The sequence below is a fragment of the Eulemur rufifrons genome, chromosome 7 (assembly GCF_041146395.1).
Source record: "Eulemur rufifrons isolate Redbay chromosome 7, OSU_ERuf_1, whole genome shotgun sequence".
Taxonomy (NCBI): Eukaryota; Metazoa; Chordata; class Mammalia; order Primates; family Lemuridae; genus Eulemur; species Eulemur rufifrons.
This window is the reverse complement of record NC_090989.1, coordinates 267,106,011-267,131,247: the sequence shown is the minus strand read 5'-3', so window position 1 is coordinate 267,131,247 and position 25,237 is coordinate 267,106,011. Positions and strand designations below refer to the sequence as shown.

General features: G+C 42.4%; 2 protein-coding genes and 1 pseudogene across 3 annotated transcripts; 2 read left to right on the top strand and 1 right to left on the bottom strand.

Annotated features, from left to right (window-relative positions):
* Positions 1-892: 892 nt before the first annotated feature.
* RNF183 (ring finger protein 183) lies at positions 893-6,710 on the top strand. Its single transcript, XM_069474571.1, has 2 exons — positions 893-932; positions 6,042-6,710. The coding sequence occupies exon 2, from the start codon at positions 6,078-6,080 to the stop codon at positions 6,654-6,656; it is 579 nt and encodes a 192-aa protein (XP_069330672.1). The 5' UTR covers positions 893-932; positions 6,042-6,077; the 3' UTR covers positions 6,657-6,710.
* A 2,963-nt stretch (positions 6,711-9,673) lies between these two features.
* Positions 9,674-9,786, top strand: LOC138389008 (small nucleolar RNA SNORA40; annotated as a pseudogene).
* An 865-nt stretch (positions 9,787-10,651) lies between these two features.
* Positions 10,652-25,192, bottom strand: PRPF4 (pre-mRNA splicing tri-snRNP complex factor PRPF4). 2 transcript variants are annotated; one of them, XM_069474569.1, is made up of 14 exons: positions 25,126-25,192; positions 24,151-24,331; positions 21,979-22,165; positions 19,526-19,613; positions 19,027-19,106; positions 18,778-18,871; positions 18,172-18,266; positions 16,726-16,784; positions 16,170-16,293; positions 14,710-14,799; positions 12,653-12,775; positions 12,436-12,543; positions 12,228-12,346; positions 10,652-11,702 (listed from the first exon to the last, which is right to left on the bottom strand). In XM_069474569.1, exons 1-14 carry the CDS (start codon positions 25,150-25,152, stop codon positions 11,509-11,511), a joined length of 1,569 nt encoding a protein of 522 aa, XP_069330670.1. In that variant the 5' UTR covers positions 25,153-25,192; the 3' UTR covers positions 10,652-11,508. The 2 variants fall into 2 exon arrangements, with proteins under 2 accessions (XP_069330670.1, XP_069330671.1); XM_069474570.1 differs by having other exon boundaries at positions 24,151-24,328.
* Positions 25,193-25,237: the final 45 nt, after the last annotated feature.

Here is a 25,237-nt window from a genome sequence, read left to right as displayed (position 1 = left end):
AAACCATAAAATGAGAGAATTGGGGCATTTGATTACATCACCAATCAGATACACGTATTTGTTTATTCTCCAAATGCTGTTGAAAAGGTCAGTAAAGAATAAAAGGAGGGGACCATAAGTACAAAGAATGCGAGAGGGAACAAAGATGGGCCATGTGAACACAACTGATCATATAATAATAATTCTAGCTAACATTTACTGTGTTCCTATATGCCAGTCTCTACATATATCATCTCATTTAACCTGCAGTCAAGTAGAGAGATTGTTGTCCCCATTTTCAGGTGAGAAAACTGAGGCTTGCAGAAATTAACTAACTTGCTCAAGTTTCCATCTCTAATAGGTAGAGTCTGGATTCTGAGCGAGGACTTGACTCTGACCTAGAAGTCTGACTTGCTTGGGACTTCATGCATACAATTACCTGTTTCTCCCCTATTTTTCTGCTGGATTATTGCCCCTTTTCTTAGTATTGTGCAAGAGCTCTTTGTATTTTGTTTGTAGGGGCTCAGAGCAGGGAAGGATCTATCTGGGCAGAAGTGGCATCAGACATGCCCTGCCTTCCCACCGAAGTTAGGCTGTGCATGAGTCCAGGCGGGTCAGCACTCGGAGGCGAGTGCAATCTCAGATGGTGGCAGGAGATCAACCCGGTACACACAGAGGCTGCCAAGGATGAGTGGATTTTGACCCTCTCAGAGAAAAAGCAAGAGTGACTCATAGGAAGAAGACGAAACCAAAGCTTCCACTGTGTGCAGACAGTCCAAAGTCACCAGAAGGAAGAAGAAAACCTGAAACAGAGAGAGCTGGCCAAGAGCGAAGACCTATGCAAATGAGACCTGCCCACTCTGCCAGGAACCAGACGTCTAGAAGCAGAGATCAGAGCACATGCGTGCAGCCCTGCACTCGGAAGGGAGAAGGAGGAGGCTCTGAGGGAGCAGGTAAGGAGCCGGAGAGGGTCACGGAGGGGCTGTGGAGTCCCGAGAGGCAGCATCGCCCTGCACTCTGGCCTGGGAGGCTGGCTTCTGGGATCATCTCTCAAACTCCGCCACTCTTTACCATTCTGAGCCTTGGCTTCCCCGTCTAACAAATAGGTATAAAATAATCATGCTAACTATGTACTGAGCATGTGCTGTGTTCTGCTGGGCACATCACAGACTATTCCTTCCCCACAGCAACCCTGAGAGTGGGATTGTTAGCCTCTCTTACAGAGGAAAAGGAAGTTCAGAGAGGTTAAGCCATTTGTCCAAGATCAGCAAATAAGTCTGGTTCCAAAGCCAGCACACTTTCTACTCCCCATTCAGCCTGCTTCACTGGGTGGTTTTAGATGATCAAACATCCTTATACAAACAGGAAAAAAATGGTAAAAGGCAATTATACTATCTAGATGTATCACCATACCTTAGATCCTAGCAAGGGTCAGGGCCCTTTGTAAACTGTGACGTGCTATGAAAATGCCAGTTCTTCATCTTTATCATCTTGAGGTTGAAAACATTGGGGTGATGTTACAGACAATATTTAGTGATGACTTGTTCATCGACCAAGGTGATAACTTCGGGGTGGCATTTAGGCCCTACGGTAGCTGAGAAGTCCTGGCTTGGAGTGGGGTCAGTACAGAGCCAGAGTCTCTCACCGGCTGATCCTGAAATAACAATGGGCCCCCGCAGGGAGCACCCTGGATAAATGTCCAGGCAATAGAGATCGTTCCTCCTCTTTAACAGCCTTTTCCAGCTTTGGCCATGGAACTTCAGAGAATGTAGGTCTGATTTGGGTGGAAATGGGAGCTCTTTAAGGATAGTAATACAAGCTTATTACAGTTAGAATTTTCAGATAAGAGAATTAAAAAAAATTATAATCTTGCCCCCAGAGATAACCACAGCTGACATTTGGTTGTTTATCTTTCCAGACATATTTTCCATTGCGCACATATTTTTGAAAATTGGATTATATTGTAATATGGTTTTATTACTGGTTCTTTTTCACTTAATGACATTATATCACAGAAGTATTTCCATATCAATAGATGTTTTATCACATAATTTTAAAGGCTGCAGAGTGTCTCTTCGTATGGACGGAGCAGAGTTTACTGAGTCAGTTTCCTGTTACTGGGTAATGAGGTAGTTCTCCATACTTCACTGTTAGACCAGCGCCTCGGCGAGCAGCTCTGTAATCAAATCAACTCTTTGCAGAGGTCCTTGATTATTTCCGTGAGACTGATTCCCAATGGGGGAACTGAGGAGTCAAGGCCATATATATCTTAAGGCTTTTGATAAGTATTAAATGTCTGCTTCTGACACACCCTGGAATTCAGGGGCTCCTCAAAGTTTGATGCAGAAAATTTTATCATGGTCTTGAAGTCAACCTTGAACCTTCCTCTCTCAGATCCATTCGCAGCAACAATGCTAACTACCTCATATACAGTGATGCATCACATAATGATGTTTTGGTCAATGATGGACCACACATACGACAGTGGTTCCATAAGATTATAATACTGTATTTTTCCTGTACCTTTTTTATGGTTAGATATGTTTAGATACACAAATGCCTACCCTCGTGTTAGTTGCCTACAGTATTCAGTACAGCAACCTGCTGTGCAGGTTTGCAGCCCAAGAGCAACGGGCTGTACCGTACAGCTCAGCCGTGTAGTAGGCTGTGCCATCTGGGTTCGCACTCTATGATGTTCACACAACGACGAAATTGCCTAAAGTGATGAATTTCTCAGAATATATCCCCATTGTTAAGCAACGCATGACTGTATATTCTCTTTACTGGGTGCTGGGCTCTACCTAAAAGCTTTATTACGTCTGGCTTCTTTCACAAGGGGAAACTGAGGCACAGAGAGGTTAAGCAATTCAACTGAAATCACAGCCCTAAGAAGCAGTGATCTGGAGTCATGAGCCTCGACAATCTGATTCCAGAATGTATAACCTGGATCCCAAGAAGTCCACAGCTTCTTGGGAAGTGGCTTTGATTGTGTCCCCAGAGATATCTCCCAACACATCCCCTTTATCTTCTCCAGCGCCGCCTGACCTGCACTGACACCACCGTCACATGCCTGGGCCCCTACCTGGTCCTCCCTTTCCACTCTCATCCCTCTGCCTGTCCTCTGCTCTGCAGCTGGAAGAGTGTTTTTCAAATGGAAATAAGATCAGGTCACCCTGACCCCCAACTCACCCCTGGAATAAAATCCAGATGAGTTCCTGAGCCTGTGGCTCCCACCTCCTACTCCCCCTTCATCCTGAGCCACTTGCCCACCCAGCCACACCAATGATACCCTGGTCACCCTGGCCTCTTTTCACTTCCTCAAATAGGCAGAGCTTGTCTCACCTCCGGGCTTTGACACGGGCTGTTTCCCTGGGCCTGCAATGTTCTTCCTCAGCTCTGCATGGCTGGATTCTTCATCCTTCAGTCTCAGCTCTCATATCCCTTCTTTGGAGAAACTGTCCCTGGTGGTCTCATTGGAAGCTCTCAGCCCCCTAAGCCCATTTTCCTCTTTGTCCATTAAAATTGTGCATTTAGTTATCACCCGTTACTCACTTAATGTCTCTCTGCCTCACTAGACTCCAAATATCACGAGGACAAAGATGATATCTATTTTGCTCACCATTATTTACCCGATGCCTAGCACAGAGCCTGGCATACAGTAGGCACTTACTAACTACTGGATAGATGAATGGGCACAGAATATAAGGCATTGGTAGGGATCCTTGGTAAACTATCCTAGTTTTGGTTAGGGCTACTCAAGGGTCTAGAAGGAAACAGGAAGCCAGGGGTGAAAGGGCAGAAGCAAGTTTTGCTTCAGGTGTCAACTCAGTCGGGGTAGATGATGTAATATCAGGGGCCCAAGGGAGACTCTCTGTCTCAAATCCCCCTTTGTGCAGTTCCTGGACTCCTACCGCGAGAGTCTGATGGCCATGAGGGATTCCTGATGAAATGTGAGCACGTACTGTCTAGCTAATGACACGCATTCAGCAGGCGGACTGCACAGACGCAGCGTTCTGTCTTTATGACAGCAGCGTGAAGGTGGATTGGGAATCCAAAAACATGGGTCCCAGTGTCACCATTAACTAGCTGGGTGACTTTAGGTGAGTCACTTACTGTCTCCCTTCTGCAAAGTGAGGGGTTCTGACTGAGAATTCTTTTGAGACAGTCTCACTCTGTTGCCCGGGCTAGAGTGAGTGCCGTGGCGTCAGCATAGTTCACAGCAACCTCAAACTCCTGGGCTCAAGCAATCCTCCTGCCTCAGCCTCCCGAGTAGCTGGGACTACAGGCACGTGCCACCATGCCTGGCTAATCTTTTCTATATATTATTTTCAGTTGTCCAGCTAATTTCTTTCTATTTTTAGTAGAGACGGGGGTCTCGCTCTTGCTCAGGCTGGTCTTGAACTCCTGAGCTCAAACGATCCACCGGTCTCGGCCTCCCAGAGTGCTAGGATTACAGGCGTGAGCCACCACGCCCCTGACCGAGAATTCTTAAACATTTTCCCCCCTAGCAGCTTGACTCAATTCAAATGACCAATATGAGGAACAGACAAAAGCCAAGTGTTTCTGGTGGAAGCCAGGCTGGAGCGCTCCTCCCTCTTAACTTCCCCCTTAAATCCCCAAGGTTGGTGGGATGGCCAACTCTCAGACTCTAGGATCTGGGCAGGCTGGCCATCTGCGTTCTAAGAACAAAGCAGAAGGCAGCAAGGTTTGCACACTCTGGGAGCAGTTGCTTAAAGATCAGCAGGGGGCCAGGGAAGACTTGCTGGATCTGATATTCAGAGCTTTTAGGCTGCGAAGTAAGTGAATTTCACAGCAACTAAAGCACAGGGCAGGCAGCCCTTTCGTGCAAGAAGGTGGTTCCGGCCATTTTTAGAAAAAAAATGAGGGCCCAGGAGAGAGGAAACTCATAAAACTCATTTATGTTCTTCACATCTAGAATGAGGAAATTGCCACCCCTATTTTTGCCCCCAGCCAGGCCAGGGATTATGGGTCTTAAAGGGACTGCCCATCATCTTGCAAATACCTGGCTTCCGGGTTCCATGGGTTGCCACGCCCTGCCAGGGGATTGGGGGGAACTCAGGTCCCCACCCCACCACCCAGGAAGCTCTGGCCTTGGCTCCAGGCAGGTGTGCTCAAGAGGCTGCAGCCTGGGCCACCTGGCAGCTCCAGGTGCTACGTGCACGGCTGCCATGGAGACAGGCCCCAGGGCTGGTGGTGAGAAGGCAGTCTCTCAAAGCATTGCGGATTCAGGGGAGGGAGAGACTGGAGCCTCAGGCCCTTCAGACTAGTCTGCCTAACTACCCTAGAGCCCACAGAAACCAAGGTGGGTACCCTGAAGGTTTCCTGGGACAAAAGGAGGGAGGAGGAGCCAGGGGAGGCCGAGTATTATTGGGAAGAGGCTCTGGAAGGGCTGATCTGGGAACCTGGGCAGGGGAGTGTCTCTAGGGCTTCCAGGTCAGGGAGAAAAGCCTTACCAGGGGCCCCCTTGCCAGGCCAAGGACTGGGTGAGTAGGCTCTGGAAGGTTGGCCCTCTAGCCCAAGGGGAGGAGGAAAGAGGGCCTGGCATTTGTCCCCAGAGGAGAGGTAGAAAAGGGAATTCTCAAAGTCCATCTCTGGGATGGGACTCTGGGAGTCAGGGATTTGAGGTAGTAGAGAAGGAATTACTTGTCCTCTAGCAAAAACCACTGACTGTGGCTTACCACCCCCTGCCACCCCTGCCCGAGTCAGGGCAGCCAAGGGCAAACACACTGAGCGTAAGGAGCATTTTTATCTGTCTCCAAAGCCCAGTGTGTGGTTCCCTCCAATGCCAGCTCACTCAGGTGCTGTTGGGAGGGGTGGCCCAGGCCTTCGCCCTGGTACAGGGGAGGCTGTGGGAACATTAGATCTAACTCAATGGCTTAGGAACTGGGTGATCTGGAACAAAGCACTTTTGAACCTAAGTTTCTTCCTCTGTAAAACGTGGGTGATAATACCTTTTAACACCCACAGAACCCTTAGCCTCAGACCAGGCACAGGCACAGGGCTTAATGGGTGTTTCTTTGCTCCTTCCCCCTCTCTGCCAGGACATCTCCTGTGAGCCCCCAGCGCACAGCGTGAGGATGGCGGAGCAGCAGGGCCGGCAGCTCGAGGCCGAGTGCCCTGTCTGCTGGAACCCCTTCAACAACACGTTCCACACCCCCAAAGTGCTGGACTGCTGCCACTCCTTCTGCGTGGAATGCCTGGCCCACCTCAGCCTGGTGACTCCTGCCCGGCGCCGTTTGCTGTGCCCACTCTGTCGCCAGCCCACCGTGCTGGCCTCAGGGCAGCCCGTCACCGACTTGCCCACGGACACTGCCATGCTCACCCTGCTCCGCCTGGAGCCGCACCACGTCATCCTGGAAGGCCGTCAGCTCTGTCTCAAGGACCAGCCCAAGAGCCGCTACTTCCTGCGCCAGCCCCGGGTCTACACGCTGGACCTGGGCCCCGAGCCTGGAAGCCAGGCTGAGCACCCCCAGAACACAGCCCCTGCCACCGTGCCGATGCCCATCCCTATCCCCAGCCACTACTCTCTGAGGGAGTGTTTCCGCAACCCCCAGTTCCGGATCTTTGCCTACCTGATGGCTGTCATCCTCAGTGTTGCTCTGTTGCTCATCTTCTCCATCTTCTGGACCAAGCAGTTCCTTTGGGGTGTGGGATGAGCACTCTGCGCCCTGACGAGGAACCAAGCCTTTCTCAGTTGCTGCTGGGTTTGGGGACTGTCATCTTCCTTTGTTGTATTGTTCATTTACAATCCAGGGATCGGTTGGGCCATGTGTTCGCTTCTGGGACCAGAGAAGGGCCTAATACAACGAGGAAACAACGAAAGCTGAAGGGCTGGGGGATGTGGAGAGACCTCTGGGTGTGAAACGTGGGGTCGTGGAAGGGCAGAGAAGCAGTTCTATGACTACAGAGCTACACAGCAAGCTGTGCCAAAGGGCTGGACAACAGTATCCAGGAACCTAACCTAAACAGCAAGTTGTGTTTCTCACTGGAGCTGCTTTGGACTCAGTACACATTTTTTTTTTGAGTTGTGATTTTTACTATGGGCTGCTAAAAATTTTGGAAAGTGAGCTTCAACTCTGTGGGCGAATGTGTTTGTTTTCCCCTTTTCCCGTTTCTCTTTGGATGTTTTGCCACCAGTCACAGTAAAAATGTTCTGCATTCATGAATGCGTTCACTTGTTCATTCTACAACCATTTCCTGGGCTGGTGCCGAGTGCCAGGACTAAGGGAAGAGAAAAGTGAGATTTTCCAGGGGTGGCAGATGGCCCTTAACAGCAGGGAAGGCATGTTCATTCAGCTGCTTCTCATACAAGACCTCTTGCCAGCATGCGGTTCATGGAGTGTTAGGAGTATAAAAATCTAAAGGCAAAAGAAGCCAAAATCAGTGGATTAGGAGAAATCTGGGATTTGGAGGAATAGGTTATTCCTCCTGGCAGGGGCAAAGGCCATTATTAGAAAGGATAAGGTGGGCGCTCTGACTCCCCTCCCCCAAGCACGGTAATTCTGTTCTCAAGAAGGAAGACAAAAACCCTGGATAGAGGCGAAGCCTTAGTTCCCATCCCAGGCCATAGTCGGGAGAGGGGACCTTGGTTTTCACTTTACACGATAAAATTCAGGAACCAAGGAAATGAGATAGAATTTGGAGGCTCAGGCTGTTGCTTGACAAGTTGCCACCTTGCAGTGTCTAAAACCTGATTTCTGCTTCCCTAGTTTTAACTTTGCCTGGTGGCTCAGGGCTCTGAAACAATCTCAAAGTGGATAAAACACCATCAAAATTATGAAAAGATAATATTTTGAGTTTTTTTTTAATTTGTAGAATAAACTTTCAGAGGATAGAACCTGAGTTCATTTTATTTGGTGTAGATAACATCATGAGTTTAATGGAACTAGCTTCTATCAATTCCCTTTAGGGGTCTTAATATACAAGATATTCTAATAGAGCCAAGACATATTTCACATTTAATAAAACCAAACAGTTTTAAGCCCCAATGTGAAGAAAAATTCTCCATTACCAAATTGGAAAGCTGCCTACATTTCCCGCCAGGGGACAAGCAACTACCTCTACATTTGCGCCATCAAAGATAATTACCCTGAAGCTGGGACTCCACCTCTCCCCACTGACTTCATTTCTTTACACATCTTTGTTCCCTAACCTTGGAGCAGGTAAGTTAGGCAATGATCTCACCATGTTCTCCGAGCTGTGGAGAAGAGAAGGGACAGGGAGAGGAGTCGGGGGAAGCCCAGGAAGAAACACTCAGAGAAGGCACTAAGGCCTAATTTAGCTACTTTGTTCAAGGTCACCCATTGAGTAAGTGGCGGAGTCCTTTCAGTCAAAACAGAATGTATATTCTTGGAGTGGTTGATGCACCATCCAAATAAGAAAAGACATAGGTTTGTCATTTTCTGGATAGGGTATACGGTCGTCCCTCGGTATCCATGGGGGATTGGTGGACCCAGGATCTCCCTTGGATACCAAAATCTGAGGATGCTCAAGTCCCTGATATAAAATGGTGCAGTATTTGCCTATGATCTATGCAATCCTCCCAGGTACTTTAAATCATCTCTAGACTACTTATAATACCTAATACAATGTAAATGATATGTAGTTACACTGTATTGTTTAGGAAGTAATGACAAGAAAGGTCTGTAAAGGTTCAGTACAGCCCGATTTTTTTGAGTAGTTTTGACCTGTGGTTGGTCGACTCCAAGGATGCAGAACCTGTGGACATGGAGGGACAAACTGTACTTAATATTAGTGTCTTCTATTTTCCACATTCAGTTGTTCCTACCTTGGGCCACTCCCATCCTCCTAGAGGGCATTTGGCATTTCCCATGGGAGCATCTTTAGTTCTCAGCAAAGGGGGTGAGTTGTGCAGCCGGCATTTAGTGTCCAGAGGTCTGGGATGCTTAGACCTGCTGCGATGCTTCAGTTCCACACGATGAAATATCACCTAGCCCAGAATGCAAATAGTTACCCTACTGAATAGCACAATAGGCTCCTCTGAGTTCATGAATAAGTGGGAAGTTATCTTAACTCCATTTGACATGAAGTCAGAGCTGAAGTGACTTGTCAAAAGGGCAGTACACAAAGTGGAGTGGTTAAAAAGCTCAGACTGTGCAAGATACAGGCCATGCTGGCTGCAGTGTGGCCAACATACTCAATAAAGCCCTGTGAAATCTCTTTATATATAAGGTCACAAATGGTCAGACCAACCAGGGTTTAAATTCAGGCTCCACCACTTACTAGCTGGAAAACTTAAGCAAGCTACTTAACTTCTTTGAGCCACAGTTTTATTTATAAAAAGGGAATAATAAACTCGTAAGATAGTGAGGATTAAACAAGCTGTCTGAATATGCCTGGTACACTGCCTAGGCAGACTATGGTGGTGGCTATGATGTTTACTTTGTCATTATCATGAAAGGCCACCCCTGGCTTTGTGCTTAACCACCTTCTTACAATGACATTTATTTCCTGTGAAGAAATGGACATTCCACAAGATATTTGTTCTGCCAATGTCTTAGATGAAATGCTTTTACCTAACTGCTACCTCTTCCAACCACCAAAAAACAAACAAAAAAACAAGTCTAAGGGAACTAATAGTAAAATTTAAATTTGAGAAACTGAAACCTGTTAGCACACTATATCCAAACTGTATGCTAATACACCAACGTTCTTCATTATTTTACACATGTTCCAAAGGTGGTAATGAAAAATACTTTCTATCCTCTTTTGCAACCCAGAACTCATTGTTCAGTATGAGTTTTGATACATATAAGAAGGAATATTACGAGACAGTTTAAAGTGAGGGGTTGGCTGGGCACGGTGGCTCATGCCTATAATCCCAGCACTGTTGAGAGGCCTAGTTGGAAGAATCACTTGAGGCCAGGAGCTAGAGACCAATCTGGTCAACATAGCCATACACTCTGTCTCCACAGGAAAAAAAAAAAAAAAAAAAATATATATATATACACTTTCTTTTCATGGCAAACTATTAAGGAAATAGAACTCATTAATACTAAACAAAAGTGAAGTGCCCCAAAGAGGGGAGCCTTGACAATTCAGAAGCTTAACAACTACATGGGAAATGTAACTATTTGGTTATAATTGAAGTCAGACTAAAAACAGTATGTTTAGCTATATGTCACACATTCAGTTTACAGAAGAGTGCTGAACAAAGCCATTCTCCACCTCTCTGGAATAGCAAATGAAAAGAATTCTGAACATTCAAGGGGAAGCTATTATATAAGACTTTCTTTAATGTTTCCTCTGTCGAAAACCCTTCTTCTTCCAAATTCCTATCTTTTTGTGTGAATTGGATTTACTGTGTAATTTTAGAGCTCAGAGATGCATGACCAGTAAGAATTACAGAGTCAAGATACAGCTCACAGGTAGTCTGGCTCACAATGCATATAGTCCTCTATTTTAAAAAAATTGTTAACAGTGCTTACTAAGGAGACACAAATTGAAGTAATCTGTATTTGAGATCATCTGTCATATTCTAAACCAAAAGAAAGGACTTCTACGGATCAACAGCTGAGGTTCAGAAAATGCTTAACTACAGAAAATAATTCTTTAAAGGATAGTTTTTATAATAGGATTTTACTCTTAGCAAGTGTGTAATGAAGAAAAAAAGAAAAGGTTTATGCTTAGGAATACCTATTAGGGATTTTTTCCAGTTACCTGAAGATGAAGTACCCTTTAATACATGAAATACATTAAACAACCAACAGAAAAGAAAGTTGTACAACAGAGACATCATGTTCACTTTCTAAAAATTTCTTTGACTCCTGACACAATGGCCTTGCTTTAGGGTAACACAAAGGATGCCAAACTTCCAAGCAAAATGGAAGACATTTTCTGACAAGGCAAAGGTTCAGTTCTGAGTTTCCCGATGCTTCCTGATACAGTTAGCATTCCAACTGAAATCAACAGCAAGAAGTAGAATCTTCTTCACTGCACAACCATCAGCATAGCTGTGGTCTACTGCTTCATCTCCCATTCTCGAAGGAGAGGAAAGCGCTCGCTGTCAGGCACTGTTGAACCAATGAGTGCTGATATGTGTCTCTTTACCTGACGGCTTCAAGAATATAGTCCAGCCACCTGGCTCTGTGGGTCACATGTAGTCCTTCCCGAAGCATGTACCACGTTACAGAAAGCCAAGTTTTAAGAATTAAAAACAGAAAGAGTAAGTCCCAATCCTGAGTGCTGTGAGGAGGGAGGCTATAGGGCATTCAAACAAAAGATTAATAAAAACAATGTCTACACAGTTTGTGGCAAGGCCTGAAGAGGAGAATTAAATTTTCAACCATGAAAGGGGTTCCCCATCACCTAGAGACTGGGCTGTCCGCCTGCAGTGGGGACTGACATGGAAATCCAATTGTATTGTGGGTCTATACATGGTAATTGGCAGAAAACATGATAGAATTAAACAATTCAATTCTTTTCTTTTGAGGAAAAATGGCTCCTAAGGGAGTGTGTGAAGTCAGAGTCCTTTTTCCACGGTCTTGCCTATTCAGCCATCCAGAGCTTGAAGGTCCTGTCATATGAGCAAGTGGCTATGAGCTGCCCATCGGAAGAAATGTCTAAGCCCATCACTTTGCCTTCGTGGCCAGCCAGGGTCTTCAGTGGGGACCAGCCTGGGTGGGTCCAGATCTTGGCTGTATTATCGTAGGCACCAGTGAGCAAGAAGTTCCCATGGATGGCTACAGGAGAAGAGAAGGGGAATGGCTTCAGGAATTCAAATATTCAAAAAAGTGTAAGAAAACAAAAGCATGAAAATCTGCAAAAACATATTTCAAAAAAGAGTATTTCTACATTCAGAAAAACCCAGCACTCTGATTCTATATTCCTACTAGGCCTCCAGGAAAAGGTGACAACCACAGGTGACTTAAGGGAACAAGTAACATTGTTAAGGTCTTTTGGCTCTTTCCCTGATAGACAATCTGTTCAGAATATTAAGGATTCAGTGCTTAGAAAGTCCATGGAGGAAAGACTGAAGCAAAACATTCACGGAAGTCTTCTTTACTTCCTGGCAACAAGCTGCATGCTTTACCATGGTTCTCTCTAGGAGCATGGCAAAGGGAAGGAAATTATAATTCGCTCCTTTAATAGAGGTCAAATTCTCTCCTCTTCCACTTCTCAGTAAAACTAAAGCTTGGCCTCCATTTCCTGGAAGCACAATCCTTGTGTGTCTGTTACTTAGGGCCTAAAACAGAAGGAAAGCTTACGCTCAAACTTGACACCGGTCACTAAGTTCTGATGGGCAGGGATGGTATAGATGCAACGCCGCTGTCGAAGGTCCCACACTTTGCAGGTGTTGTCACCACTGCCAGTTGCAATGTGGTAGCTGTGGATTAGATGCATTATCGAAGTTAGAAATGAAGTACTTTCTTACCAAGAACTCTTTCCACCTCTCATTCAGTGAATTTATTTTACCCATTGGGGGAGAAATTTATTCCATAGATTTCCTTCAGGTGGCCTTCTAGGAACATGATACAACGTCCTGTGCGTAGGTCCCAAACTCGACCAAATGCATCCAGTCCCCTGATAAAATAATTTATAAATGAACACTTTGAATCCAGTTCTCTATGAGAGCAAAAATACATAAGAGGTGAGACTATTGAGCTACCGGGCTATGCAGAAGAAGCCTTACCCGGTGCCAGCCAAAGAGCCATCCTGATGGAAGGCAATGTCATACACACCCATGCTGTGGCCTTCCTGATGCAGGATCTCCTCCTGAGCCTCCAAATCCCACAAGCGCCATGAACGGTCATAGCTAAAAACAAATCACACTAATAATCAACCATCAGGTATTTATTCAGTTTCTAAAATGTATTAGGTACTACAAATAATTGTAGCTGAAGTTAATATGATTGATTCATACAATCACATTAACAGGAAATTCCTTTCTGGCATAAACAATGCCTCAACAACTAAACGTATCTATCTTAGGTGCTAAGCAGGAAACCATGGACTTGCTGTAAACCTTCCCAGTGGCTATTTTAAGAACAGAATTCCTAAGAATGGCCCAGCAATGATTCTATTGCCATCTTTCTTCCTCCATTCCACTGTTATGTCCCCGCATTCATTGAGCATTTATACTTTTACTGAGGCCTAAATTAGATGTTGGGGATATAAAAATCAATCACAGATCAATGGTACAGAACAGAGAGCACAGAAACAGACCCACACATATACAGTCAAATGATTTTCAACAAGGGCACTAAAGCAATTTCAACAGGGAAAGGAAAGTCTCTTCAATACACGGTGGTGGAACTGGTTATGCATGTAGAAATAAAGACAAAAGAGAAACTAAAAAAAAAAAAAAATGGGCAAAGCACATGGACATTGCACAAAGAGGACATGCAAACAGTCAATATGCATACGACAAAGTACTCAATATCAACGATCATCAGGGTAATAAGAATTAAAACTATGAGCTATCACTACACACCTGCTAGACTGGACAAAACAATAAGACTGACACCACCAAATGTTAACAAGGATGTGAAGTAACCACAACTCTAGGAATGTAAAATGGTACAAACACTTTGGAAAATTGCTTGGAAGTTTAAAAGGGGGGAAAAAATGGCCAGGTGCGGTGGCTCACTCCTGTAATCCTAGCACTCTGGGAGGCTGAGGCAGGAGGATCACTTGAGGTCAGGAGTTTGAGACCAGACTGAGCAAGAAGGAGATCCTGTCTCTGAAAAAACAGAAAACTTAGCCAGGAGTGTGGTGCGTGCCTGTAGTCCCATAGTCCCAGCTACACGGGAGACTAAGGCAGGAGGATTGCTTGAGCCCAGGAGTTTGAGGATGCAGTGAGCTATGATAGTGCCACTGCACTCTAGCCAGGGCAGTGAGACTCTGTCTCAAAAACGAACAAACATATGTCCACAAAGAGCCCTGTACAAGAATATTTATAGCAGCTTTAGTCTGACTAGCCAAAACCTGGAAACAGCCAAAGTGTATGTCAACAGGAGAATGGATAAACTGTGGCATAGTCATACAATCAAATAATCCTCAGCACTAAAAAGGAACTACTGACATATGCAACAACATGAATGAATCTTAAAATGTTATGCACAGTAAGCGAAGCCAGATGCAAATGAATTCATACAGTATGAACAGACAGAATGAAATTATGGTGATAGAAATCAGATTAGTGATTGCTTTAGCAGGGGGAGTTGAGTGGGAAGGGGCATGCAGGAACTTTCTGGGGTGACAGAAATGTTCTCTGTATTGACAGGGGTGTGGGTCACATGGTGTTATACATTTGTAAAGAATGACAGAATTGTACACTTAAGTAAATCCATTCCACTGTATGTAAATTAGACCTCAATGAAAAAGTTCTTTAACAGATTTTGGCTTCAATGAACTTACAGAACCAGAAAGGGAGACTGATTTGTTGGCAGAGAGATTATAATACAATGTATAGCAAAAATCTACACACTGGTCAAGAAAGAGAAGAAACAGTAAAAATCCTAGTTTTCTGGCAATTAGTGACTTTGAAATTTCAAATTAATTGCAATTTAAAAGCAAATACACGTAGCCCTAACTATATTAAATACTCTCCTCTGATTCCAATTCACTGCAGGCCAAGAAAATCCTACTTGAAGATCTCTGCTCTACAACTTTACCTGGCAGATAGTCATAAAGGGTTAACAAGATGCCACAGGCCTGTACAGATAAAACAACAACAGGATGGCTTACCAGGTGGTGCCCAGGAAACGCCCTGATGGATGCCACATTACCCGGGCCACACGCACTGTATGGCCTTCAATATCTGCCACCGGTTCATCACTGAAAAGGAACCGAACACATGCAAGTAAATGATTCTATAGAGACATAAATATTCATTAAGTTTATTAACTGTTGTGCAGACATACTCATTCTGTACAATATGAAGAGCTAAATTGTAACTATACTTGGAATTTGTTAAAACTTTAGGACTAACAATAATCTAAGCCACTTCCTAAGGTTTTAAAAGATTTGAGACTAGTACATGTGCTCACAGTGCACAACTGCCCACAGCACTTTGATAAACACTGGCTTTCTACCTTAATCCATTTCATTAATAAACTCTTAATCTTAATGGCACACCATTTAGGATTAGAGATAAACAAAAAATACGTTAGCCTGATAAGCAAATTGTCACTCTGCACCAAAGAAGTGCTTGGCTTCTAGAAAGAAAATATACTTTGGTAGAGATGTGAGCATATAGAAATCAGACAGTTTTGGTACAAGTGGATTACAGCTAAATCTTTCTTAAATTTAGGCCTGTTCAAAAATTCAAATGGAAAAAGGGACTTCTAAATAGATAGAGGCTTTGTCTCATTTTGGTGGCCATTAAATTCTGCTAACCATCAACCACAGAAAGAAGATCTGAAACTGTTTTAACAAAAAGGAAATAAACATGAACCCTAAAGAGGGCAATTAAAAAGGGAACTTTGTCAATGTGCATACATGGAACCAAAGCCCCAGGGGAATAAATATTGCTAAGTATTACCAAAGCCAATTAAAACTTGCTGTGCTCATATGTGAGACCCTGTCTGGCAAAGAGTGTAGACACTAATTAGCTCTTTAAAAAATTTTAGGAATAAAAACCTTTATATGTTTTCCCAAAGAAAGAAAACTAAGCAATTAAATTCAGATGTCTTTTAGCCAACAAGGTGCTTCTAAAATTTTCAGAAAACAATAATCATAACCACATTAAAAAAACTGCTGTAGTTAGGAAATATATTCTTAGGTAAAAGATGACGCTACTGGGAGGAGACATCACTTCCTTGGCAATAGTGCTAGACAGAAACTTGCTTTCTTCTCCCCTGTGGCTGTTTACCAAAACCCAACAGGCTGCCAAGAATATTATCTTCAGATAATCTACCTCTATTGTGTAGGAGGTAGGTTAGATCTTTTTGGAATAAATGAAGCTGAGAAACAGTGGCCACTAGGCTGGAGGCAAAAATCAAGGTCCAAAGTTAACAGTTAAGAAAAACATGGCACAACTCCTCTGGTGAGAAAAGGTCTAAGAAAGAAATCCTCCACTTTATTTTCACATGAAGTTACCTTGACTCTTAAAGCATCTCTCACGTTAACCCTGAGGTCCTGAAAGCTAACCAATCCACTAACTACTTTAGTGACAGCAGTATGGACCAGAGAACAGTAATATTCACCTGTCAAGACTCCAAAGCTTCACAGAGCCATCAGCAGCACAAGAAGCCAGGTTGACATCTTTTTGGTCCAAGGAGACAGTGGATTTGGGATGGAATACAATAGCTCCTACATTTGTGTTATGGCCTAAAGGAGTGTAAAAGATGAAAATTAAAGGGCTCCCACCTCCTTATAACCTTTGTACAAATACAGACTATGATGTATAACATAGATGAATATACATTAGGAAACATGTGGACATACAGAGAATTAAAGTGACCATTCAACTATTAAAAAATAAACTGTTTCAATGTAAACTATTTAAATTACATTAAAAAAAGCAAAACAGAAATAAACTTTTTGTTTTATGGATTATAAAGGGCCAGAGTGTGACTGGACATGAGAGAAAAGCGAATGCGTATGAAAGTCATTATATTCCAGCCTTGCAGCCAGAGAAAACCAAGTCAAATCAAATCAAGAATTAATGCGTGTACTCAGTCTGAGTATCAGGCAGAGTTTGCGGCGTAACAGAGCTCACCCTGGGAAAAAGACTGAGATGTACACAAAACTCTCACTTACCTCGAAGAGTGTGAAGGAGGTTGCAATCAGGAACAGACCAGAGCTTGCAAAGCCCACTCCTATCAAATACAAAGGAAATCATCTCAGCCAGGGTTGGTCTGGGAAGGAAAAGGTATCTTGGTAACATTACTAAAAGACAATCTTTTCTCACCCCCAATAAACGTTACAGTGGCCGACAGAAAGAAATAAATAAAAGCCTTTAATTTGAAGGGTTATAGAAGAAAAAGTTATAGTCAGGCTGCAAGCAATCAGAGGCCTCTACTGTACCATAATTAACATCATACAAGTTGCCATTCTCCTTAACTTTTAGACCAATTTGTGAGGGAGGGTAGGACAAATTAAACTATCCAGTAAGAATAATATTGATACCATCTCCTTAACTATGAATAGCATTTTGCCACTTATAAAGAACTTAAATTCTTTAAAGACCTTTTATTCTGGAAATTTTCCAACAAATTACTTTTTTATCTATTTCTCAAATGATCTTTATAACAGACCTGTGAAATAGATAGGCAGGAATTTCTACTTCATAGTTAAAGTAACTGAGGTATAGTTTCTTGGCCTTGTCCTGAACCAGTCTCAATTTCTGCATAGTCAAATAGTTTCTGTGCATTCAATGTAAGCCTTCTCTCTCACTCAACAGCCACGTCCCACAAAAAAAACAGAACCAAAATAAACAACAAAGTTACCCCATCCTAAGAGTTTTCTGCATATGCGGTAGTAAGCAGAAAACAAAATAAAGATAAAGCAGTAATTATTGTTTATTGGGTGCTTGCCACAATACTATCAAGGCAAAATGCTTTACAAACACTACCTCACCCTATCTTACAGGGATTAAGTATCTTAGCTAGGTCACATCACTGAAAAGGAAAAGCTATATTGAGGTATCGATACTAGTTGGGTCTATAACTAACTATGACCTGCTCCAAAACACTAGTATCAAGAACAAGACAGACTGATACATGTCATGGATCTCTGGAGTCTGTGTTAAACAGTAAGAATGGTTAACACATTGACTGCCACACCAGAAAAAAAAATTTTTCCTTGGGGCCACAGTGTTTTATTACGAAAATAGAATAAAAACTTTGAAAACCAAACGATCCTTTCTAACTGAATAAAAAATTTGTTATTTTTTATTGTCTTCTGCATGTGAGTTATACGCAACTTGAAAAATAGTTCTTGTGGCTCCCAAGGTGAAGAGACAAGAGTTACATATGCTGCACGAGGCTCTGGGCTCAAAACTCTTATGAGTTAAATACAACTCACATGGCAGTTAATGTGTTAAACAAAGGCTATACTGTATCATACAGCAGATAGTACACTAGCATTTGTGATCATGAGAAGTGGAGGAAAAGGACGTAGAAATAGACATCTAAAACAAATGCTAATTTTTTCCTGAACTTATCCCCCATTTAGGAAAAAATGTCACCTTAAAATGGAACTTACCAACAAGCTGTGGCCAGCATCTTGGAATTGGGACTAAAGTGACAGTAGGAGATAGGCCGATCATCCCCAATCTGACTGCAGAAATTATTCAAAGACTTCAAAAAAGAAAAAAGGACAGATGGTGATCATTGATAGTAATAGGTTAATCCAAGTGTTCTGAGGCTTTTCCATCATTAAAAAAAAAAAAAAAAAGCAACTTCCATTTTAAACCACCCCAAGATTCTTCTAGTTTTTTTTGTTGCTGTTAGGAGACAATTATATAAATAAATGGAGTCAAGGCCTATCTGAAACTCCAGCATACTGTTTTCTATAGCTTTAGTATCACTAGCTTCTGTGTCACCTAAATATAAACAGAACAGCCTGGAGAAATCTAAAGCACACCTTTGACATATTAAAAGGGATAATTAAGGGGTAGAACCCTTGGCCTCTGCTGACTACAAAGCACAGTAGGTTCCTGCTACCTTAGCTGATGGCTCCTTCCTATCACAACAGCTCAAGCAGGGGGAACAATAATAGCTGCCTTTACCTTCCAGAAGTGCCCAAACAGGAAAATCTAATAAATATTAAGAAACTTTAAATATTGTGCAATCACTGAGAGCATCTTACCCGCAGAGATTTGTGCAGCTCCTGCATCTGGGAGGTTCTAGTTGTCTCAGGAATCTCTTTATGAAGACGAGCCTCTTCCAAGCGCTTCATTGCCCTGTGACACAGAAAAAAACACTACTGTAAGTAAATGGGTTGTAAACAAGGACCCACACATGTATCTCCCTCAATTTCATTTAACAGCCAGTCATTATAAAGCAGACCCTCAGTCCCTGAGATGAAACAAAAAATATGCTTCTTTCTTCTCCTTACCTGGGCAGTGAATAATTAGCAATCCACAGTCTAGCCACCTTCAAGCTGTTTGGTCCTTCATGGTACCAGGTTTGCTGATACTGAAAGGAAAATTAAGAGCAGAAATGTTAAGTCTGAAGCAGTTCTGCCTCTCCCACAGCTGACAATTCTCTAGGATAACTGCCCAGAGAGAAGGTGAATTAGTCTGGTAATAGGATAATATCAGGCATATGTGCTTTCTACTGTATTTTTTTCTATGATGTCTTTTAGACAGTTTCTGGTTCCTTGTTAAGTTACACCAGGAATGTGATGATTCTTTCCTGACTGAAAAGCTTCCTTAGCTCCATTCATACCTACACAAGAAGCACTAGCTATTGCCAACAACTATTCCTGAACAGTAGAGCCTTCAAAGGCATTTTTCCCCTGATCCTACCTAAACAAATCATTGAAAGCAGAAAACGAGAGAACTATCCCCTCATTTCCTTCATGTTTATACTGTGAAGCCAAAGACATATTCTACCTCTTCTTTGGACTTCTTAGATTTCTCATCATCCTTCTTGGTCTTTTTTAAGGCATCAGTACCAACTACTGAGAGGATATTTCTTAACCTGTAACAAAAAAACAATTTAAACACTGTTGAGATAAGACTGTAAAAAAGTACATCTTAAATGGGAGCATGCCTCCACTATTCTCTCACCAAACCCTTAGCAAACTTCTTTAAGAATCAAGTAGGCATGTTTAAATTTCCAATGTGATTTCTTTTACTCAATCTTTTTTATTTGAAAATCCCTTAAATTGAACTACAAGCAATTACCCTTTTCAGTTTAGAGTCAGCTAGCCCCCACACTGCTACCACCTGGTCTGGAAAGACAGCCAACCTTCACTCAATGCCACGATGTGCTGGATACTGACTCAGGTACTAAGTATACCACAATGACTAAGAATCAGTTCTTGATTTCAAGTATATTAGTCTTGGGGGGAAGACAGAAAGTACTAGGGAACTATAGCGCATTATAGTAAGTGTCATGGTAGCAGTAAGCACAGAGTGCTAGAGGATCAGGGAAAGGTTCACAGAAAAAGTGTTAACTAAATTGAGTCCTCAATTAGTCAGTCCAAGAGGTCAAGAATGGGAAAATGACAGTCAAGGCAGAGCATTAAACAAACGTAAAGGTCCGGAGGTTAGAAAAACATGTTGAACTTGGAATCATAAATAGCTCAGTATGGCTAGAGCATGGAGTACAAGAGGAAGACTGGAGAGGAATAAGGCTGGAAATCTAAGAAGGGGACAGGTCACCAAGAGTTGCTAATGCCATGCTAAGGAGGGTTTACATTTGAAAAATATCTCTGAGAAAGTACAGAGAACAGATTGAAAAGGGAAGAATAAAGCCATGGAAATCAGACAGTATACTGTTGTAGGAATCCTGAGTCATAATGGTAGACTTCAATTAACACAGTGGCAGTAGTGATTCAAAATATTCACCTAAGGGGCATATTAAGGAATCAAATAGACTTTGCTGATGGAAAAAGCAAAAAATAAACAACAATAAAAAAGTATAAGAAAATAACATACTATGACAGAAAATAATGGAGGAGCTTACTTTGCAAGAGATCAGGTGTAAGGAAAGGCTTCTTTGAATAGGTGGCATTTATGCTGAAACAAAAGAATATAAAAGTTCTAAAAGACAAGAGAGAGCAAAAAAAAAGAGAACAATTATGTGGAAAGACATACAAAGAGCTACAGTATTCCAGAAGGACCAATGTAGCTAGTCTAGTAAACTGAGGAAGACTGGTACAAGGTAAGGCTGAAGAACTTAAAGGCCATGATTTGAAGTTTTTTACTCCAAGTATAATAAGACACTCTAGGATTTTAAGCAAGCAATGAACACAACACGTTTAGGGCTATCACAACAGTCTAGAAGTGAAAGCAATGGAGACAGAGCAAAGAAGACAGACTGGAGGTATATTTCAGAAGTAGAATAGACTATATTTTGCTGATGGATTATAAAGGAGGTGAGGAATGTTTTCAACTTAGAATTGTGCAAGGAGAATAGGAAAGGGGTGGGGAACAGATTTCAATTTAGATGTCTCAAGTTTGAAGTATCTATGGGATATTTAGGCTACAAAGAGAGATTCGGGAGTCATCAGAATATAACAATACATGGCAAATGATACCATGGGAAAAGATCTGATCGCCCAGGGTGAGTAAAGGATAAAAGGTTAGGCAAGAGAAAAGGTTTAGAAGTGAGAAGAAATTAGCCAGATAGATAGGAGGAAAATCAAGAGCATTTGGTCTTATGAGAGCGAAGGAAAGGGAGTATTTCAAGGAGGGGTGGTTTGCAGTGTATTAGGGCTATTCTTAGTAAAGATGGGTTGTTGATCTTAACAAAGAACAAATTCAATGTGGTAGGGGTCAATCAGTTTGCAGCAGGTTGAAGAGTAATTGCAGGTAAGGACTTCAAGAGAGTAAATATAAACCCTTCCAAGAAGCTTGATGATGAAGGGGCAAGATGGGGCAGTGGATAGACAGCCAAGAGGGGCTCCTCATAATTGTATACAACTAGCCCATCACTAAGAGACTTTGCAACCTCAAAATCACAAGAGGAGCATTATCTGAGGGCAGTACTCCTCTTCAATAATATCCAAAAACCATTTATCATTATGTCTTATGCCACTGACATGGAATGCATTTGATGTCTAAATTTTCAAAGCTCAACAAGAAATGTTTATCTAACTCAAAACTTCATGTTGGGGAGGGGAGGGAAGGGAGCATGTCAACAGTCTATAAAGAAAAATCAACAGTGGAATAAAAATTGGCCTAAGACTTAGAGTATGGGCTAAACAATATAAACATACCTTAAGATATTGTTAATACTATCTGAAACATTCTATTAAAGTTTCAACTGAAAGATCAACTGGAATTTGGACGAGAACTCTGTGATTAATAAAGAAAAAGTAAGTACTTAGAAAGGGCACCTTTCTCTTCTTTCAGCAGGGCCCTCTCCAAAAAGTGTGATGGGTTCCCCCAAGGCTCTAAGGCAAGCCTTGACCTCTGAGTCATCTGTGGAAACATTGATTTGCCGGGCTCGCTTCCTTCTTTCAAACTCAGCCAATACTTCTGCCTGTCGCTCACTGATGTGTTCCTCAATTTCAAACACTTCTCCTATTAAAAAAAAAAAAAAAAAAAAAATCAGATTTTTTCAAATGGAGGAAAGAAATAATTTCTAACAATTGGAGTCTGTGTATGCTCCTAGGGAAAGGTTACTGCCTAATAACACACTTTATAGATACAGTTTACTAAATTATGCCAAACACATGAATGTAAATGACACAGCTTTAAAAGGCAGAAGAATGGTTCAAGCCACCTCTTGTTTCATTTGGCAATCTTACACCTATATAAAAACACAGCTTAAATGAGATCAGAAAGAGTACAGAATATCTTTAACAAATACGTTAGCTAGGCTTTCTATCCAGAAGATAAAATAGAAATGTCATTTTAACAATTGCCAAAGCTATTCTCTAAACAGTCCCACTATAGGAACACTTATAAACATTAACTAGTAAACTTGAAGTAATTACTATGAAAATGAGATTTCTATGACCCTAAGGCTTTTGGACAATTTAGCAACTAGTTTTAAAACCCACACCAAATATAAGCCTTTGGATTAAAAATTGGAGGTATGGTGATGATGTGGTTATATTTAAAAACAGCATAAATGGACTCAGGCAGGGCAAAAGCAATATATGTAACCTAAACATTTGTACCCCCGTAATATTCTGGGGGGAAAAAAAAAACCAGCATAAAAAGTTTAAAAGAAAATGATGTGTGGGAAGATTAATAAGAAACCTGACAGATGTTCTTTCTGCAGAGGAGTCTTTCATTTTATATCCTTCCATGTTGCTTAAATTTTTTATTATAAACAGGTACAATTATATTTAAAAAATACAATGGACCTCTCACGACAGACATGGAAAGATATCCTCAACAGTGCATAAAGTGGCCAGGTGTGGTGGCTCACGCCTATAATCCTAGCACTCTGGGAGGCCGAGGTGGGAGGAAAGATATCCTCAACAGTGCATAAAGTGGCCAGGTGTGGTGGCTCACGCCTATAATCCTAGCACTCTGGGAGGCCGAGGTGGGAGGATCGCTCAAAGTCAGGAGTTTGAGACCAGCCTGAGCAAGAGCGAGACCCCGTCTCTACTAAAAAATAGAAAGAAATTAACCAGACAACTAAAAATATATAGAAAAAATTAGCTGGGCATGGTGGCGCATGCCTGTAGTCCCAGCTACTCAGGAGGCTGAGGCAGAAGGATCTCTTGAGCCCAGGAGTTTGAGGTTGCTGTGAGCTAGGCTGACACCACAGCACTCTAGCCCAGGCAACAGAGTAAGACTCTGTCTCAAAAAAACAAAACAAAACAAAACAGTGCATAGGGTGAAAATGCAGGTTACAAAACAATTTATATATCATGGTTTCATTTATGGAAAAAATTACATATTTTTATAGCTTCATTAAAAATTGTCAGAAAGACACACACCCAATTAATAATACAGGATTTTCTACTTTACACAATCATATAGTGTTAGATCTTTTAAAATAAAAATTACCATTACTTTTATAACATGAAAAGATATCTCATTGTGAGTAAAAAATAACTGGAAACTTCAAAAGGGAGAATATTGTGAACCACTCTAGCTCCAAACCAATGCCAGAACAATGTTAGTTCCCCAGAAGACAAATGGAATCAATTTGAATCCAAATGCATACTGAACTTCTGGTTAAATCACTAATTCATGGAAGAAAAACTGTATAAAAAGTTGTAAGAAAAAGACTCTTTGGATGATTCTACAGATCTAAAGATGCAAGTTTAAGAAGTGAATTTTTTTTTTTTTTTTCTTTTGAGACAGGGTCTCCCTCTGTCACCCAGGCTGGAGTGCGTATGTAGCTCACTGTAGCCTCAAACTCCTGGGCTCAAGTAATCCTCCCTCCTCAACCTCCCACAGTGCTAGGATTACAGGTGTGAGCCATTGTGCCTGGCCTGCAAAATTTTTTGACATTACAAAAAAGGTGATATTTAAGTTTAGGAAGGTATTCATTACAGAAAACTGGAGCATCAAATGTAAAGATGGGCTCACAATTTATATCTTACCAGAGGTTATATTAATATTTCCTGCTTCGATTCCCGCTTTAAGTCCTTCTTTTCCTAAAATCCCAGACTCTCCTTTGGCCAGACGCTCCCTCTCCTTCTCTTCCAAACTTCCATAATAGATGTGTGGTTTCTTCACAACAGGAGCGACTAAGTCATCAGGTGCTTTAGTTTTGGCTGCCTGCTAAATATCAAAGACCTGGATTAACCTAAGGCTTAATCTTAGCAAATTTACTGGGCTTCCCCAAAGGATGAAGCTCATTCCGAGCTTCAATTCTATTTCCTCCCCAAGTGAAAGGACAAGTTAGACACCAGTTAAGATGTTTTTCACTGATTTGTGGGGTTGCGGGGGAGGATGTTTCAATCCCTCAATCACCTAAGTTTGGTAGATAGGAAGTAAGAGATTGATAAAACTAGTATCATTCTCTTGGTTATTTTTATATCAAAGGTTTCCTTTCAAACACGTTTACTCCATTCTTTTGGAAGTGCAGCCTCTTCCTATGTTTTATGATACTTCCAGGGTTATTGCTCATCACTGGGAAATACCAAAGATAACTGAATAACCAAAGCGGTGCTAAGGGGGAACAAATTACAAAGTTACTGGTCTATACATTTCAAACATTTTCAGACGTGAGGCAGTAAAATTTAGGAGGCCTCATTGTAATTCCGAGCTCTGACAAAGACATCAATTTTGGCTAAGGCATTTCCCATTTCAGGGCACTGTTTTTGGACCAGTAGGAAGAGGTGTTTACCGTTCGGGGCAGTAGTGGGAGAGGTGCAAATGAGCTACATCACAGGCAGGGGTTTAGGGATAAGGAAAACGCTGCTAGGCTCTGTAGGACAGACACTACCGAGTACCGTAGCCTTCCTCCTGAGTCCTCCACCGCCTTAGCCCGTTCTCTAACGGCCCCTACCCGCAGGGACACCCAACCCTTCCGCGCTCCCTGCCAGAGTGAGCTGAGACCCCGAGCTCTGTACCGTGGAGGAGGCCCGTGAGGAAGCCATGCTGAGATCTGGAGCCGCCAAGCCCTGGCAGAAGCGGAGCTTTCAGACCATCCACCGCGCGCCCAGCAAAGCGGAACTGCGTCAC